Here is a 19474-nt window from a genome sequence, read left to right as displayed (position 1 = left end):
AAATCTTATGGGATCTCCCTGAAAGCCAGACATACAAACTGCTGTAGGGTTTGCAACTGCATCAACACTTGTGAAAGTGAAAACAGCCAATAAGTCTAACTGTGTTAGTCCAAGTGCCTTCTCTGTTCTCGTTCAGATCATCTGCAATGGGAATCAGCATCATGAATGCATAGACTCAGGGATGAACCCAGAACAACAAGAGTGAGGAAGACTCAAAATATCTAGGTAAAGAAAACATTTCTGCCATGTCCAGTCTTGGCTTCATGAAAGGAAAAAAAAGGCAGCGTTTTTTCACTTTTGTTAGCATGCAGCTTTTCATTGCTAATTATAAGAACTGCACAACAGCACAACATACTCCAAACTCTTCTTTCAACAGCCTGCTAATGTTAGAAAAAAAAAAAAAAAAAGAAAAAAAAAGATTTTAATTCATTTAGGAATAAAAGCCAAAAGGCTTTTCATTATTGATCAGGAATTCAATCAAATAACATCATCAACAACAAAAAAAAAGTGTGTGCTTAAACCTGAACAGTACAAAGATGTTAGTTGTCTGTCAAAACAAATTGTCAGATATGTTTGTGTTCTACACAGAAATAGATTTATTGAAAATCTTAAGTGGAATGTTTGTTTCCACCATCTACCAAATAATATTCCGTGGGGCTTTGTTCTGAGTACTGAGCAGCTGCATCAGAAACTTTTTAATTCAGGGAAAAGTGACAGTTCCTTTTTTACTTCTGTGTATTCGCTCTTACGAATTCCAGGAAAATTGTATAATCCCCAGCTCTCTCTGGCACACCATTGTCTGATCACCACAATGGCAAACATTTGTAATAAAAATCAGTTAATATGCAAGCCACTATTTTATATGCTATCTTCAGTCCCAGTGATGGTTTAAGAAGTACCTTCATGTAGAATTTGTTTTTCTATTCTTTTTGTGTCTGTTAAGGCTGGTATAATCAAGAAGTTAATTAGAATCTCAAGTGTTTCGTTCACATGTTAAGAGATTTGTCTCCATTAAAAAAAAAACCCCAAACTTTACAACAAGGGAAAATGTAGGGTTTTTTAATTATAATTGGCAGTTATACAGTTTTGAAGAAAATGTGTATTGGAAGCACAAGAACCCAAATCAGAGCCTATAAGCATCTTTAAATAGGAAGTTTCCAATGTTATTATTTATAACACTTGAACTCCTTTACTTTCTAGATGTTTATATTACCACAAAGTTCCTGAAACCATACTTATCAGGCCATCTACTTCTATATTATTAGTATAAAGATTGTACAGAACTGCACAGAATAAAAAAGTAATAAAAAGCAGTAAAATAACATTGTGTGGCTTCTCACTCAGCAAACATCATTAGCACCCAACTTTGCACTGAAGGAAGGAGTAAACTGAGGTTCAAATGATTCTCAATTTCACTTCTTTCTCAGCCCACATTTACTTTAGTCTTTGTTATTTAAGGAGATGGCATTTTGTGTTCTTTTTGCAGTTGTTAATTTTTATGGGATGCCTAATACCTATAAGATGTGTATTTTGGGAAGTCTGTGTTGCGTACAGAAAGCCAGAGCTGCTTCTTGTGCCAGCTGCAAAGACTATTGCCACTGCTTCACAATGAGAACTCTTCTGAGATTTCTTTCTGCCCAGGGAGGTGGTGCAGTCACTGTTCCTGGCAGTGTTCAAGAGGCATCTGGATGAGGAGCTACGAGACATGGTGTAGTGCTTGTGGTAGCAATGGTGATGGGAGGGCGGTTGGACTAGATGACATAGTAGGTCGTTTCCAACCTTGTGATTCTATGACTACTTACCATAGAATCATAAAATCATTAAGGTTGAAAAGACCACCACAGAGGCCTTGCCCAAGCAGCAGACCTGGTACAAAGAGGGACTGCTATGGGGGGTGGAACCATTTTGACCGCACAATGCCAAAGGGACCTGCCAAGGGATGCAGGCCTCCAGCTGCAATGTGCCATCGGAAGGCTCCTGTACTAGGCCCCCTCACTTTAACTCCTGACTGGAGAGGAGAGGAAGGGTACGGGCAGCTGAGAACCCCACGCCGAGAGACCCCTAGGCCCAAATGGCCGCCCTCCTGGCAGAACTACATCCCCCACAATCCCTCGGGCCGCGGAGACCCTCGCTGTCTGTGACGTCATCTCACGCCCCGCTGCCCGCTCGGGTAGCAAGGACGGCGGGCGCATGCGCGCTACCACCGCGCGGCCGCAGAGGAGACGGGCGCCAGCAGCGCAGAGCGGCCGCGAGGGGTGGAGCGGCGCGGCTTCGGGCCCAGCTCCGCCGTCAACAGCAGCCAACATGGCGGCGCGGAGGCCGCGCAGTGCCCCAGGTCAGTCCGCTCCCGGGGACCCGGTCACTCGCGGGGAAGGGGCGGAGGCCCGGCAGCCGGCCTTGCGCTGGGGGCCGAGAGCGGCCTTTGCCCCTCTGTGCCGGGAGCCGGCGAGGATCGCTGGTGCTCCGACCCGCACACGTTCCTCCCGTCCCCGGGTTATCGCCGGCCCTGTGGGCGGGGCGAAGGGCGGCCCGAAAGCGGGATGTCGGGGGGAATTCCTCGATGCGCGGCCGTGGGGTCCGCACGGGATTGTCTCGGCGCGCTGTGGGAACGGGAGCGGCGTCCTCAGCATCCCCGTCACCTGCTGTGTTCGTGCGCCGGTGCTGAGGCGCGTGGGTTTAAACTGCTAACAGTTGTATGGCTGCGAAGGGTGAGCTTAATGTCACGTACAGAGAAGGTCGTGTAGCAGCGGGGCATCATCAGGCAGCGCTGTTGGCCATAGAACGCGTTATTCGTGTGAGCTGTGGCTTAATGCTACCCCTACGTTATTAATATCGTGTTACCTGCTCGTGAGCCATCAGCACTTGAAAGCTGGAAAGAACCTTCCGTAGCAACTTTTAACATTATGGCTCTAATTATTTGTGTTTCAGTAACTGGGAGCAGGGAGGGAAACAATTCATACCTGCGTGTGTATTGCTTGCGTTCTTAGCACTTCAGTCACAATTAGTAGCGTTAGAAATAGACTGCCAGCATCCTGACAGAATGCTTACATCCCCAGTTATTAAGATTCCAGGTAGTAATGTGGCTTCTCTTACTGATGTCTCAGCATTGTTGACGAGCTGAGTTTCACCTTAGGTATTCATAACTGAACCAGATATTAATTCCTGTATATATCCATAGAGAACTATGATACGTTTTTAAAACGTTCCTTTATGAAAGTAGACCCTTTGATGTTTGAATGGAAGTGGTGTTTACGATGTTTAATTTGAAGTTGCAGGAGGCCTAGTTTGGAAACGTTGACAGAATTATACAGAAATTGCAGAACTTAATTGAATTCCTAGCTTCATTTATTTCATCTGTTACAGAACAGGAACTCAAGTGCCTGTTCTTGGCTAATTAGTCAAGCTGCTGTGAATTCCCACAAGGCGGGGAATTCTCAGTCTTTCAGAACTTTGGACTATGGAAAAGAAAAGCCTGTGCATTCTCTTAAGTTAGATGTGTTGCAAATGGCTTAAGATTATCACTGCAATTGTACTGTGTCAGATAAAAGCTGTACGCATGAAAGCCATTAGCTCCAAAATGAAGTAAGAAAGAATAACAGCTTGTTGTAAAGCTTGTTGAGATAGTTTCTCAAAGTGTTTCTTTTGATCTTCTACTCAGGACCTCATCAACTTTGGTTGTTGCCTTTGTCTGATAGCCCTTGATGACTATTTTTTTTTTTTTTTTAAAACCTTTAATTTATTCTTTTGTTACTTGGAGTCCACAATCAGCTTTTGGTACCTGCAGCATCCTGCAGCAAGGTGTTCTGCAGGTCAGCCAGACCTGGAGGAGGAGCAGGGAGGACTCCCTCTGTTTTTTTTTTTTGAGTTCAACCAGCTGCCTGCTAGCTTCATGTGATGCCTTAGTTCCTCCACTTGAACAGAGGGATTTCTGTTCTTCTGTGCCAGGCATGGATTTTATGGATTATACCTTTGCTGTCGTCTTGTATTGAAGCTTAATGACATAAAATCTTAAAGTAATTTGCTCTGTTAGCCTCTGGACCTTATATGGCATTTAAAGCTATTCTGTTAGCTTTAAATGCCATATATGGTTCTGTTAATGTTTGCTTCTTTGTTGGTGGGTTGGTTTGGTTTGGTTTTTTTGATAGAACGTTAGTGTGCTGTGTAATTAAGAAAATAACTTATTTCCTTTCTTCTTCATTCTTTTTTAGAACACGAAAGCGATGATGATTCCTATGAAGTGTTGGATCTAACAGAATATGCAAGGCGTCACCATTGGTGGAATCGTTTGTTTGGCCGGAATTCAGGACCAATTGTAGAAAAATACTCTGTAGCTACGCAGATTGTGATGGGTGGAGTGACTGGCTGGTGAGGGAACGTTACTTTCATAACTGCACTGGGCCTCTTAACTGTATTTTGAAGGGCTATTTCCAAGGCTGTTTGAAGCATATGCATGTATTTTGTCTAACAGACTTCCCTTTATCACTCTCTCCTCATTCTAAGGTCATTCTATAGTAAAACACACCAGTTACTTAAGAGAACTCATATCAGCTATTGCGAAAAGGATTTGAAGAAATGGCAGAACTCTAGAAGTTTTTAGGAGTAAATGGAAATCTACTGCATGTAATTTTTACTTCTGTGGAAAAGCAGATTTACTTACTAGTGTAGATTTAGAGGCTTAGTTGTGATACTATGGCTAAGGTGTATTTTATTGGTGACAGAAATGAAGACAGGTATGTGTGTCAGAATATATCTTTGTGGGCCTCATTTTAAAGCGATGTCTTTGTTGCCCTAAATTTAACTGGAGCCATTTTGAACAGCTTAATGGTGTCTCTTCTCTTAACATGAGAGCAGCTACTACAACATAGCTATGCTAAAATAATTTGTGGTGACAGGCAGACAGTGTATATGAGAATAGAAATTGCAGAATGGGGCCACAGTCTTTAAGTCAAGGTATTTGTTATTTGTGTAAGGTACTTGACTAGTGTTTGTTTTCTGCAGTAGTGTTCAGTAGAAAACAACATTATGGTTGCACAGAAAGCGAGCTTTGGAAAGTGAAATATGTTAAAAATGAAATGATGATGTATATGTTTAGTACTGTGTAGGGAATGTAGGCTGAGCTTTCAATCTAGTGTTTGATTTACCTCTAAAATAACTTCTGCAGATGTATATACACAAACTCTGAAATTTCTAGTTAATGGGGTCTGGCATCCATAAAAATGGCTAATTGAAATACATGGAAACTGTATTTCAGTATCTGTGTATGTGTATATACGTATGTGTGTGTTTTGTATGTAAATAGTTCATATACAGAGTTAAAAAAAAAATAATATAATAATCCAGTGTGTGAGATTAGGAGGGGCAGAACGTACCCCAGAGGATGTGCCTGCTGAGATCATGGGACTGTCAGCCTTGGAAATATCCTACACCTCATGGAGTAGGACGTGGGACCCCAAGCAACCACATTCTGCTTGGAGCTTGAGTTTGGCTTTGGCTTTGCAGTTGGCCCAGTTTGGGAACTAGAGGGGATAACCTCCATAAGCACCTTCCTCCCAAAACTGTTCTCTTATACTGGTATCTCTGCTGGTCCCCATTTGATGGGGGCACATTTAGAATGAATTTCTGAATCGCTAGTTGCCTTGATCCATTAAAAATAGACCGTTAAAAATGCCATCTCTCAAGAGAGCACCCTTCCCTGTCTCATCCTCCTGTTTTTCCACCAGCTTTTAGCTCTTGTTGTAGGTTTGTAACTTCTTTTTAGCTGGGATGTAAGCAATAGATTGTGTAGCTGAATAAATGATAGTAAAATATATTAACCTAACACTTGGGAATAGTTATAATGGCACATTTATATTACTATATTGTGCTTTATTAAAGTGTTGTATTCAATAGCAGCATGCAGCTTTTATGTATACACGAAGCCTGGAGATCTCAAGCTTAGCTTAAAGGGGCCACTGGGCAGCCATAAACTAGCAACCATTGCTCACGTTGTTTTGCCTTGGGCATTAGTCATTAAACATTGCTTGTATTAAATATTCTGAAGTTTTATAAATGTGAAATGATACACTTGCTTTGTTAAATGAAAAATGTAATGGTAATTGTCGCTGTCAGGAATTTTGCAGCATTGTTCAGCAGACAACTTCATTGGACTGGCTTTTTGTTTTGTTCTCCTAAGGTGTGCGGGATTTTTGTTCCAGAAAGTCGGAAAGCTTGCAGCAACTGCAGTAGGTGGTGGCTTTCTTCTGCTTCAAGTATGTAGAATTTCATGCTTTATAAGTTGGGAAACATTATTTACTTAATCAGTAGGAAAAAAACTCAGCTGCTGGGTAAAATTTAATTAGGAAGGCTTCTTATCTACTTCATCTTTTTCATGTTACCAATCTATAACTTGATTTCAGATGGAAAACTGTGTGCAAAAGAAACAAAGAAAAAAAAAAAGTGCTAAACCAGAATTTATTCCATCCTGTACCATAATTTGTGTTAAGCCAGAAGAAACCTTTGTAGAGAAATTGATGCTGTATGTGATTCAACATTTACAGATTAGAGGAATTTCCTTTAAACCTATGCTTAGAGAGATAGGGTATGTAAGCTGTATTTATTTAAAATAGATCTTTAAATTCTATCAGTGCTTTGAGAAAACTGGGCTGCATTGGCAGTCACTTGGAAGATGTACTCTGGTCCAGTTATAAAGCCACGCTTTTCCTTTTTCTCCCTAAGACTTCTTCACTAGCTTTTTCACTAAACCTCTGAAAGTCTGCTAGCTTCATTGCATTCCTCTGTTCAACTAAATTTCAAGTCTAAAAATCTTATGGTGTCATCTAGTGTAACCATTTACATTTTTCATCAGATACTGTATTAGGGGAGGATTGCCCTAATATATATTGCCCCAAAACCTTCAAATAAATGAAAAGGCTTTAAGTGAAGGAGAATTTCACATGTCCTTCTGTGAGATGCCTGGTAGTAACTTTTAATTCCTTTACTAGCATTTTTCACATCTTTGTGGGCTTGTCTTTTTTCTTTAAATGAGGAAATAGACTGGTGCCTGCTTGGGTTAATTCAAATAATACACTATTTTATTTTTTTTAGACAGAGCATTAAAAATAGTTTCTTTTTATTCTTGCCAACACAGCCCTGGAATGTTACTGAAAAAGCCATCCCACTTTTATTTGCTGCCTTGGTGGCAATGGCTGTTGGATCCAGCTGTTGATCAGGACAGTTTGTGTAGGACTTGTCATTCCTACTGTGTAATGCAACAAGATATCATGGTTGTATGAGTTCCTTCTTTCATGACCATCCTTTTTTTTTTTTCTTTTTTTTTTTTTCCTTGTTAAACACTGCATCCCATTCCGTATGAGTACGTATGCTTTTCAAACTGTTTGGTTTAGCTTGTTTTCAGTAAGTATAGAACATATGTAGTCTTCAATTACTCAGTTACTTTCAGTTATCTTCAATTTACTTGACTTTGAATTATTCAAAGGCGAGCATCAACAACAACGTAAGGAGTCAAAGAGAAACACTTCTGGTATGAAGCTTCATGGTATTATTTGTTCTCTTTCATCATGGTGCATGACTGACCTGTTTAAATATCCTGGAAAGCCTTGGTTATTGGGCTTGTACCTAAACACAGGGAATGAATTTAACAAGTGTATTGAATCAGAAGGGGTTTAAGAGCACACAGGTGTACATCTATTGGCAATGCATGCAATGGCAGCAAATGAACCAATCTGAAAACCCCTCAGTTGTTTAGCCCACCATGTGTAGTTCTGCGTCATGAGAGAATATTTAAATTCTATATAATTTATATATAGTCAATCTTGAAAGCACTCATCGTTCTTTTCCACCAAGTTAAATATCAGAATCTCTCTTCCCATACAGCGTGCTGTTGGTCTTAACTCATTAAATGTCAGTATTTATCTAAATATGACTGTAGAGTCTGCTGAACAGAGAGGCCTGGAATCCAGGAGCAGTAGGCAGAACATTGCCTGCAGGTCCCTGCGTTAGTGCTTCTTGCTACAGGAAGCTGGAAAGTTAAAACCTGTAGATAGAAAAGAATAGAAATTGCTTGAAACTTATTACTTATGCAGTGCTTCGCTTGTTGAACTGCGAAGCTTAGGGAGCTGTCTGTACACTAAATTGGTTTGCCATTTGTTTGAGTGTCTGATTTCATAGTTGATCTCATTTACGGTGTATCTGAAAAGGAATATTAGCCAAGAGGAAAAAATTAGCTGCATATTTTGAATCTAGTCTATATCTTTAATTAAGGAAGATCAGATTTTCTTGGAAGGATTCGAAATAAATGCCTTGCTTTTTCAATTCAAAGCATTTTGCATTTTGAAAGCTGAGTCATAAATTCCATGGTATAATTACATTTCTGTAGTCTTTAATTTTTTCACCTAAAGATCACACATTGTGATGTTAATTTCATTTTGAATATATGTTCAGCGCTTCCCCTAACTGGGCAGAGGAGCACTTCAGCACGTGACTAGAAACTTCCTTTTTATCTCTGCACTTTTCTGAAGCTGCAGATTTCAGTTAAGCTCCTGATTGCAATATTGACATTGTAATTACCTGCTCAAACAAGAACTACAGAAGGCAACATTCTTGGGTAAAGCCCATTCACTAAAATGTTTCAGTCCTGAAATTTAAAAAGGGTGGTTCTTTTTTTTCCAGCATGTGATGTTATCTGAACAAATCTAGTATGAAACTGAAAGCAATGCATATTGAAGTGTCAGTTTATACAAGAAGCAAAAAGGTTTCTCAGATTTTTGTGTATGATCCATACGTTTTTTTCAGTCTTAATTAAGATTTAAAAGTAGTTTGTGGAGAATAAAAATGAGATTAAGGAATTTGCCTTTGTTTTTGTAATTAAGACCTGTTATCACATCTTTTTGCTGATTCTTTTAACAGCTTGATTTGATCATTTAACTATTTATTTTTTAAGAGATGTGATTCTTCATGTATGCTGGTTATGAATCCATGTCTGTGCACTGTACTAAGGAAAACATAATTTCTCAACTCAAATACTAACCTAAGGGATTTGCCTTCTCCAACTTTTGGTTATATAGTGAGATCAGTGTATAGTTCAATGAGATCCTGCAGAGCAGAGAAGTATGAACTCCATGTCATTCTGCTATAATAAATTACTTAAAACTGTAGTTCTTAACAAGTGCCTGATATGTTTTTAAATTCCTGCATCCTTAGTAATGCTTTTCGCTCTGCACTCAACACATTAACTGCCACCTTTTCCATTTTGTGTTGACTTACTTAATCATAAAATGATGTATTTGTCTGTGTTTTCAGTGATACATTTTGTGTCATTCCATTAGTATGATAAATTGACTTCACATATTTGTTAAATAATTTTTTAACTTAGGAAAAAATAAGAAACAAAATAATAACACAACAAAACAAGCCATAAGCTACGCTTGTCTATACATTTTGCAGAGAGATGTTGGTGCCACTCTCTGATGATGCTGTGGGGCTGCAGTGAAATGAGGAGAGGGCAGTGTGCTTTTGGATTGGAGACTTGATAACAGAGCTGCATTCAGTTTTGCATTTGTTGTGCCAGTTGGATGGTGGCTGAAAATGCAGCATCTGGAATATCATTTCTCAGTCCTTCCTTATCTTTGTATTTCAAAGCTAGAGGTTCATCAGGTCTATTCTGGAAACTTGTCAAGAGCAGTGAGGGTTGCTTACCTGTATAAATACAGCAAGAAGCTGAGAACATGCAGCTTGCAGGGAGCTTCTGGGCTTGGCTAGGCTTCTTTAGTATGAGGGAAATTGTGTCCCTTTAGATTCTCTGCTCCCTTCAATTAGTCTAGAGATACAGGTAGTTTTAATAATCTTGCACTGATGTATTTTTAATCATCTTTTTAGAAAATACTTTTTTTTTTTTTTTTTTTCCAGTAGTTTCTGGAAGATCTTTTAAAAAAAGTAGTCTATTAGTATGAGTTACATATGCATGTACATACATTCTTAGTCACATAGGTATGGATGTGTGAAGATGATGATAATAGAACATTAATACTTTATCTCCATTATCTTAGGGACTGGCTTTGAAAATAGTAGTGAACTGTAAGAATTTGTATTTATATGTGTATTGTAGGAACCTTGCCTGTAAGGTAGTATTTTCTTCTATGATGAATTAGGATTTAAAAATAAAAGTCAGTTTCGCCAACATTTGGCTTTACTGAGGTTGTTTCTGTGGTTATATACAAATTATTATATACAAATACAGGGATTTATATACAAATTTAGGGATTAGTAGGACTGCAGCCAAAGTAGATGTGACGCAGGCTCTGACTATCACTGCAATGAAGTACAGAGCTTTTTCCTCACATCTATACATTTTATATTCAAAACACATATTTATACATTTTATATTTAAAGCATTATCTTCTATTACTTATTTCATAGAATCGTGGAAGAGCTTGGGTTAGAAGAGACCTCAAGGATCATCGAGCTCCAACCCCCTTGCCATGGGCAGGGTTGACAGCAGCTAGGTCAAGCATTACATTGTTGTCCAGGGCTCCACCCACCTTGGCTTTAAACATGTCCAGGGATGGGGCATCCATGGTCTCTCTGGCCAGCCTGTGCCAGCACCTCACCACTCTCTCAGTAAAGAACTTCCCCTTGGCATCTAATCTAAATCTCCCTTCTTTTAGTTTAAAACCATCCCCCCTTGCCCTCTTACTATCTGCCAGTTTAAAAAGTTGATTTCCCTCATGTTTATAAATTCCCTTTAGTTGGAAGGCCATGATTTCCCTGCAGCCTTCTCTTCAAGCTTAACAAGTTCAGTTCCTTCAGCCTGTCTTAATGGGAGAGGTGCTCCAGCCTTTGGATCATCTTAGTGGCCCTCCTCTGCACCTGCTGCAACAGCTCCACATCTTTCCTGTTTTGGGAGCCCCAGACCTAGACACAGTACTCTAGATGGGGCCTCACAAGTGCAGAGTAGAGGGGCAACTACTTGCCTCATCCTGCTGGCCACTCCTCTTACGATGGAACCCAGGATACCACTGGTTTTACAGACTGTAAGCACAGACTTGCTCATTTAAAGTTTTTCTTCAGCAGGGATCCCTAAGTCCTTCTCCACAGGGCTACTCTCAAGCAGTTCTTCTCCCAACATGTGTGCTTAACTGGGATTACCTCAACCCAAGTGCAAGACCTTGTATTTTGTTTTGTTGAACCCCGTTAGGTTCACGTGGGTCCACGTTTTGAGTTTGTCAAGGTTCCTCAGAGCGGCACCTCTTCCTTCTTCTCTGCCTATTGTGCCACTTAGCTTGGTGTCATCAGCAAACTTTACTGAGGGTGCATTCAGTCCTGTGATCTATGTCATAGATGAAGATGTTAAAGAGTACCAATCCCAAGATGAACCCCTGGGGGGGACACCGTTCGTTACCAGCCTCCACCAAGGCATAGAGCTATTGGCCACATAGATACATACAAAGATTCAAAAGCAGAACTTCAAATCTCTGCTCCTGAGTTCAGGGAGAAATAAATATATATATAATATAACTTTTTTTGTGTAAACTGGAGTTCTGACAAAAATGTTAGCTCTAATTATTAGCTAAAATGAGCTTAATTAAAAACTTCTGCCTCATGCCTGTACTTTATGGATAGCTGAGCTAATTAGACTAGACCTAATGATAGGTTTTTTCCTTTAAAGCCTTGTGCTTCTAATGTATTTGCTTGCATTTCTTACATGGTGTTGAACTTTATATAAGTCCATGCTTAGTTTTTTAATTTATGAGTTAGAAGAGCCATTTCAACAATCAGGCCTCCTTCAAATTCTTATGGTAATTTTGAATTCATTAAAAAAAAAAAAAATTAGCCTCCACCTCAGCATGTTGTTGTTGTTGTTATTTGTTTCTTTTCCCTAGTTTGTCTTCCAGTCAGTGAATGTGCAACACAGTGTGGTTTAGAACCTCTTTTGTGTCTTCATGCTAAATAGGTAGTCCTTAATTAGCAACACAACACCAGCACCTGTATGCATAAATTGGTTTTCCATTAGACAGGCAAGGCTAATGGATTTTTTATATTCTAAGATATCCCAAGCTTAATATATTGTATACTTAACTACCTGTCCTACATGATTTCATTATATGTGAATTGTACCATTTGGATAGAATATTTTTACATAAATTACATGAATTTGATAAACATGGCCTTGGAAATTGTCTGAGAAATCTCGCTCTCTGTGAACTGGTTTCTGTGTAAGTCATTTATCTTTAAAGGTAGTGGTCTATGTTTATTGGTCTTAGCAGTTAAAATCATGGAATCATCAGGGTTGAAAAAGACCTCCAAGATCATTCAGTCCATCTGTCCACCGACAACCAGTATTTTGCCACTAAACCATGTGCATCAGTACAACATCTAAACATTTCATGGACACCTCCAGGGGTGGGGAATCCACACCTCCCTGGACAGCCTGTGCATTGCCTCACTGCTCTTTCTGCTCTTTCTGTCTCTTTCCCTGTCACAACTTGAGGCTATTCCCTCTTATCACTGTTTTACATGGGAGAAGAGCCAGCCCCCACCTCATCACAACCTGTGTTCAGGTGGTTGTAGAGAGCAATAAAGTCTCCCCTGAGCCTCCTCTCAACTGAACATCCCCAGTTCCTTCAGCTGCTCCCTATCAGACTTGTGCTCCAGATCCCTCACAGCTTTATTGCCCTTCTCTGGACTCACTCAAGGGCCTCAATGTCTTTCTTGTACTGTGGGGTTCAAAACTGAGCACAGCACTCAAGGTACAGCCTCACCTGACCTGCGTACAGAGGGATGATCACTTCCGTGCTCCTTTTGGCAACACTATTTCTGGTACAAGCCAGGATATTGCTGGCCTTTCTGGGCACGCTGCTGGCTCGTGTTTAGCTGTCAGACAATACTCCCAGATCCATTTCTTTCAGTCTTCCAGCCACTCTTCCCCAAGCCTGTAGCACTGCCTGTTGTTGTGGCCAAAGCGCAGGATGTGGCACTGGGTCTTGTTGAACCTCATCCCATTGGCTTCAGCCCTGCAATTCAGTCAGATCCCTCTGTAGGGCCTTCCTTCCCCCAGGCAGGTTGACGCTTCCTCCCAGCTTGGTGCCATCTGCAAACTTACTGAGTGTGCACTCAATCCCCTTGTCCAAGTAATCAGTAAAGGTACTGAACAGGACAGGCCCCAGTGCTGGCCCCCAGGGAGCACCACTCATGACCGGTCACCAGCTGGATTTAGCTCCATTCAGCACCACTTAGCCCAGCCATCCAGCTATTCTTTACCCAGCAAAGTCCTTTTTACCCAGCAAGTTCTTTACCCAGCAAAGAGTGCATCTGTCCAAGCCACAGGTGGCCTGCTCCTTCACGAGAATGCTCTGAGAGTAATCCTTAGTTTTGATTTTCCTCTTTTTCCAGCTGATGAGGGTTTTTTTTTTAATTATTTTAACTGTACCTAGAATATGCAATAATTGCCTGGTTTTTAGGCTATGCTGTTATAAGCATTTAAATATGTATTTTCTGAATTGTTTTGAGAAAACTTGAGAGGACTGACAGCTGAGTAGCAGAACATTTTCCCTTTTTCAGGACTAAATCTGAGTAAGAGAAAGTTTGGGATGACGATTGAAAGCACTATGGAACCTCACAGCTAACTCATGTCACAGCATTTGCAGTGTTTGTGTTTCATTTTTTCTGTTTATGGTCTCTGTTTTGTAGAATTTTATTTTCAAATACTTATTTGTTAGACAGTTTAAATGATGTAAGATAATAGTTCTCATTATTTCTAAGTATGATTCTTACTAGCCACAAATATGCTGTCACAAGTTAGAATTCCACAGTTTTGAGAGAAGCTAAAATGGAACTTGCTTTTAAAATAATTTTTGTCCTATAAATTTACTTTATTTTCCTATTCTTGCAATTAAAGTTTCATGGAGTGCTGAAGGAAAAAAAAATGAAGGCTTTTATAAGCAAACAATAGAAAATTGGTAAAATTAACAGTCTGTTGAACTTTGCAATTACTTGCTCATTTTCAGTTGCTCTTACGGCAAGAAGATGTTAGTGTTTGGAGTGCCTGTTGTAATTTGAGGAATGTCTTTTCCTTTATCTATAATTTAAAAAAAAAAAAAGCAGAAAACAATATTTAAACAATGCAAGCAAATTTTGTAAGCACAAAGCTAGCATATTCTGATTCAGAAAATGTTAATTAGAACAGTACTAACTACAGTTTATTTTCCTAGATCGCTAGTCATAGTGGATATGTACAAGTTGACTGGAAGAGAGTTGAGAAAGATGTAAACAAGGCAAAAAAACAGTTAAAAAAGCGTGCAAATAAGGCAGCACCTGAAATCAATACTCTAATTGAAGAGGTAAGTCTGTGGTGATGCACCTTCTTGCCAGCCAGTTTTGTTTTTGTTTTTTATCTTCCCCTGCATGTCATGCTCAGTAGAAAATAGTTCCTTGGTTTTGCACCACATAGTTCTGATTATCATGGGAAGGCACCAGGGTGTATACCTTATTAAAAGTTTTTGGTGTGTGCTTTCTTATTTAGTTAGGTATTTTGTTCACTTTTATATTATTATCACACAATGATGTGTAGAATAAATTAGCTTAGTATTAACTATTAACTTAGGTGTGATGTAGGGGCTCCTGTTGGCTTTGCCAGTTAGTCTCTGCACGTTCTTGGCTCAAGATACTGTGGAAAGTTGAGGGTGTATGGTTAAAACATGGTAGCTTCAAATACCAAAAAATAATTAAAAAAAAAAAAGGGTTTAGGCTTAATCCACTGATCACAAATTCTTTGTTTAGACAAAACTGACCTCTCTTCCTGGTGACAAGCAATAAGTGTTTTGCAATGAGTTGTATTTTTTTTCTCAGTCTCATTTTCATGCGTGAAGAGTGTCTGTCTTCAAAATCTGTTACATGCTATGTTGAAAAGAGGTGAATTCTTTCTAATCAGTGTCACTGAGGCCATTTTCTCTTGTCCTTCAAAGAGCCTTTATATCTTTCTGTCTTTCACACACACACACACAAAAAAAAGTTTGGCATATTCTGGTACTTTTTCAAATGCCATATAGGTACTGCAAGTTTTTTTCTCTGCAGCTGTGATTCCTGACCTGGAATGTGCTGCAGACAACCATGAAACAGCAGCCACATTGAGCTTTGTAATTAAGGAGCTTTTATGTCTCATACTAAATCTGATGGCATTACAGTTAGGTTGCTAAAAATTATCATCCATTTTAATGTGGGTTTGGAGTGGAAATTCAAGAGAGATGATTTTCTGGCTTTTTCTGTACCCCAGATAACTTAGCCTGTTCTCCATTTCACAGCAGAAATGGGCAGGACATGGTGGCTTGTTTCCCTTTTTCAAATTACATCACTTTTTTTTTTTTTTTTCTAATTGTGTAGCTGCTAATTTGAAGTGTTCAAAGTGAAGGGTTTATGAAATGGCATCTGTTTGATATATGCTGTATTCAGTGATTACTTCATGAAATCTTGTAAAAAACATGTGGTTTTTGTAGGATTAATTGCTAAGAAATTAGCTCACATGGAGTGAAGTATATTGTTTTCCAATGCCTCTGTCTTCCAAAAGAACATTAATTTTATACTAACTTTTTTTGTATGTGTGTGATTTAAATTGAAATGATGATAGTACTCATATGTGTTTGGGTTTTTTTTGCCAGGTTTGTAAAACAACTCTCTGGTTTTAATAAAAAGAGTGGCATTGACATGGAATTACTATTCCATGAATAGTATTGCTTAGAGAATAGAGAATTGCTTAGTAGTTAAACTCTCCAAATGCTACCTGTATTGTAAACGTATTGTTAAACTCAGTCTAGAGTCAGTTTTCACTCCACTGTTGCCAGAAGTTGCCACCTGACTGTTTGTGTTTTCAAACCTGTTAGTAACCACCCTCTCAGTTTCACTATGCTTGTTCCAGGCAGTTGTGATGAAGGTATTAAATGCTACAGTCAGACACAATGGGCTCAGTTCTTGACGCATGCTGTTTTTCTTCTCAGTCAACAGAATTTATCAAACAGAACATCGTGGTCTCCAGTGGATTTGTTGGAGGCTTTTTGTTGGGCCTTGCATCGTAAGGATCTGAACCATCTCTTCGTGATGGCATTCGCATCAAAGAACAGTTGTGGTGACACACTGTCAGAAAGCAGTGTGGATCACTGGGCCCTCCAGAGCAAGATGAGAGGACTAGGTAGACAACTTGGAAGCTTTTACATTTTAGGCTTCTTCCTCTTGAAGCTTGGCAAAACTAGGATTTGCTGAAAAACTGCAGCGTGCTCATTAAAAGCATTTTGGGGCAAAACTGGTTCATCGTCATCATGACTTTTTATCTATGACCTTTCAAGATCTGGCATTTTTAAAATGTTATTCTTGGAATATAGGTATGTAACCATATTGTAAGAAAGAAAGCTCCATTTCTATGTTTGCAAGTAAATACTGTTTATTTTCAAAGTATTTTTCTTCATGCTGTAGTAGATAGTATCAATGACTGCATAATGTATATGATACTGTAGTTCCAGCCTGATGGCTGGCTGTGTTCTTCAAAGTCACTGCAATAATCTTTAAATCTGTAATACTCTTTTTATGGAGTATTAAATAACAAAGAATCATGAGCGCATTAAAGGTGAAAATTAACTTTGACTCTGGCCATTGTATGCATAGAAAATGTCTCATTTCATAGCCTGTGGGCATCTGGTACGAATATTTGCAAGTTACCTGCGATTCCTGTTCTAAGTGCATGTCTGCGTTGTTTTTCCCAGATGTGCAGACATGGATAAACTCAACGATAAAATTGTGGTGCAAATTGTTGCAAATGCAGACTCTGCAATGATCTGATGCTTGTTTCATACTCGGTAAACTGTGGAGGTCATTTCAGACATGAGTAGATGGTGAAATGAAGCGCTGAAGCTTCTGATATGAGCACTTTGCAAGGGTTAGTACTTCACAGGGCTTGGTATCATGTCATCATGCTGTACCTTGAATGAACCCAAGGCTTCTCCTGCAGTCCCTTTTAGCTGGAAGTGAAATCGGAGATGATGCTCACTTTCATATTCACCTCTATTGCCACTATATTCTGCCCAACATAGACTTTTTTTAAAATCTGACTTCCAGTTCCCAGAGTGTCAGCTATGGAGAAGCTAGGGTACAGATTGGGTTCAGTCAGCTTATTGGAAGAGTGCCTATTTCTTCTAAAGTCTGGCAAAGCAAATGGAACTGCTGGATGTGGTTGTTCTCCATCTTTGACAGATCAAAGCGGGAGGCAGACTCTAAAGGAGATTGGAAGCATAGCTGTAGAAAGGCTGGAAAATTAATTCTGAAGCAGGGTTTTAAAGTGGTTTAGGTAATTTGTTGCAAGATTGTCTTCAAGAAGTTGGGAATCCAAACACGTACTTTGTACATGTTTCTGCATTTCAGGCTTGTGAACCTTTTACCCAAGGCCCTGTTTTTTCTGCTTAAATATTCTACCAACAAGTTAATGTGAAACTGAGCCTGCCTCATGCAGGTTGTGCTGGGTTCTCAGTTAAATGTTTGAACTGTGGTAGTGATGCATTAGCCGTCTGATGGCTGAATGTGAACTTCTGACATGTAAGACGTGTGATGAACATCCATCCAGTGGACTGTACAAGAAAGGCCTTGGCTGTTGTAAGCTAACATATATTTAGGTTAGGGCAGCTGTGGACTTCAGAGGCCTGTACTGTAGGTTAACTTCACATCTATGCATCTGGCCAGGGTAAGTTCTGAAGCACGTCATGCATGCCTGCCGTGCTTAAGGATTTAGTTAAGCTAAAACCTCTTGAAGACTTTGTGGATATTAAAGAAAACAAACAAACAAACCCCACAAGAAAAGGAAAAGAAAAAAAAAAAAAAAAAGAAACACTAGCAAACACAACCACAAATAATGTTAACATCTGAAGGTTTTTAGTTTTTAGAAGGTGAATTTCTACAGCAATGTAAAAATTGTTGCAGTTTATTGGAAGGGAGAAGCCCAGAGAAGGCCAGCTCATCTGGGATTAAAGAATGACGAAAATGGTACGGTGTGAAAGTGTCTTTTCCTTAGTATTCAATCCAAGCAATGTTGGGAAGGTGATCGCTGTATTGTTTTCTGCTGATGCAGTTAATGGATTTTGGCATCTCAAGAGTTACCTGCAGCCAAGTGGTGCACATCACACAGACTGGCTGGGGGGAGCCGGGATGTTTTGAAGGGATCTGAGACTGAAGTGACTACCCCAATACATAGACCTATAGACGAGCATTTAAAAAGCATTCTATTACACAGAAGGATTTCAAGGGAGTGTATTGTAGAGTCCTTTCTGAAAAGGCTGCTGTGACCAAGGAATGTGCTTCATAGTTAAAAGCAGAATTTAAAATAACTTTCATAGCAGTCTGTAAGCCCAATTTCTGCTGAGGAATGTTTTGCTATCCTATTGCTGTTATCTGAGGTTCTCAGTGAATAAAAAACTACATGATTGAACTAGATTTGTATATTTTTTTCTTATTTTATTTTTTTCAAAGCCTTTGGAATAAGAAGCATTATATTATGGTAGATGTGAAATTGGCTGAAAGACAAAATAATGGAGAAATGGTGTAATTGCACATTGAAGGCTGGTGGTTTGTATAAGAATTGGCCTTACGTAATGCATTAATGGCTTGAGGAAAATAATGGCTGCTGGCACTGCATTATTTGCAAAGTTCTTTGCTGTTCCTCAGGTCTGGATTAGTGATGGGGAGTACCACAAATGCCAGTAGAGCAGGTGATGGAGTAGCAATAGACATGAAGAAATAAGACATAAAAAAAGTGTCTATTGTGTGTCAGCTCAGACTAAGGACTTGTGTGTCCCTGTATACAGCTGAATTCTCTGTAATGTTACAGCCAAAGAAAAAAGTGATGGCACCTCAAAAATGGAGTGGAACATAACAGCAGTTTGGTGTTCTGGTGGTACAGTCCTCCTTGGAATGATTTCAGAGTTGCTATTATCCTCTCTGACAAAGCCTCATGGAGGTAAAGAAGATTCAGAAGAGAGTGAAATAAAGACTGAAGAAAAAATACAAGACCATTTTAAGGGAAAAAGAGATCATTCATTTTAAGAAGCAGACAATCAGGAAGGATTGTTTTAAGAAAAACGTAGATTAGTGAAGGGGTAAATTGGAAGGGAGAAGCCCAGAGAGTGTTCTGGTTGTGCAATTGGAGAACTATAGGAAAACTCGGGGATAAACGTGAACCCACCAGAGAGAGATGTGTTCACAAAGGAATGGAAAATGTTTCCACTGTGTGCTGCTGAAACAAAGAAGCAGGCTCCATTCAAAGAAAGATGCAGCAATGTTCACGTACATCACAGGAGTGCTCGGTTACATTTAAAGAGGAAAAAGCAAAATCTTGTTTCTCTGGCCGTAGCTAATACTGCTTGATGAAGTTCAAGATAAAATCATTCTAGTGGTTTTTCTGCCTTCGCTTTTGCAGTTTGTATATCTTTTTGCCTCAAGCAGTTGTTAT

The 19474-nt window shown here is 39.5% G+C and overlaps 1 protein-coding gene across 2 annotated transcripts; it reads left to right on the top strand.

Annotated features, from left to right (window-relative positions):
- The first annotated feature begins 2242 nt into the window (after positions 1-2242).
- On the top strand, positions 2243-18454 carry FUNDC1 (FUN14 domain containing 1). 2 transcript variants are annotated; one of them, XM_042866549.1, is made up of 5 exons: positions 2243-2335; positions 4209-4365; positions 6173-6248; positions 14205-14333; positions 15984-18454. In XM_042866549.1, exons 1-5 carry the CDS (start codon positions 2305-2307, stop codon positions 16059-16061), a joined length of 471 nt encoding a protein of 156 aa, XP_042722483.1. In that variant the 5' UTR covers positions 2243-2304; the 3' UTR covers positions 16062-18454. The 2 variants fall into 2 exon arrangements, with proteins under 2 accessions (XP_042722483.1, XP_042722484.1); XM_042866550.1 differs by lacking the exon at positions 2243-2335 and adding an exon at positions 2572-2708.
- The last annotated feature ends 1020 nt before the right edge of the window (positions 18455-19474 follow it).

This window comes from Lagopus leucura, unplaced genomic scaffold, assembly GCF_019238085.1.
Source record: "Lagopus leucura isolate 7727_CA_CO unplaced genomic scaffold, USGS_WTPT01 Super-Scaffold_100001, whole genome shotgun sequence".
In the NCBI taxonomy this organism is placed as follows: domain Eukaryota; kingdom Metazoa; phylum Chordata; class Aves; order Galliformes; family Phasianidae; genus Lagopus; species Lagopus leucura.
The sequence above is the reverse complement of the archived record's forward strand: the minus strand, read 5'-3'. Positions and strand labels throughout refer to the sequence as shown.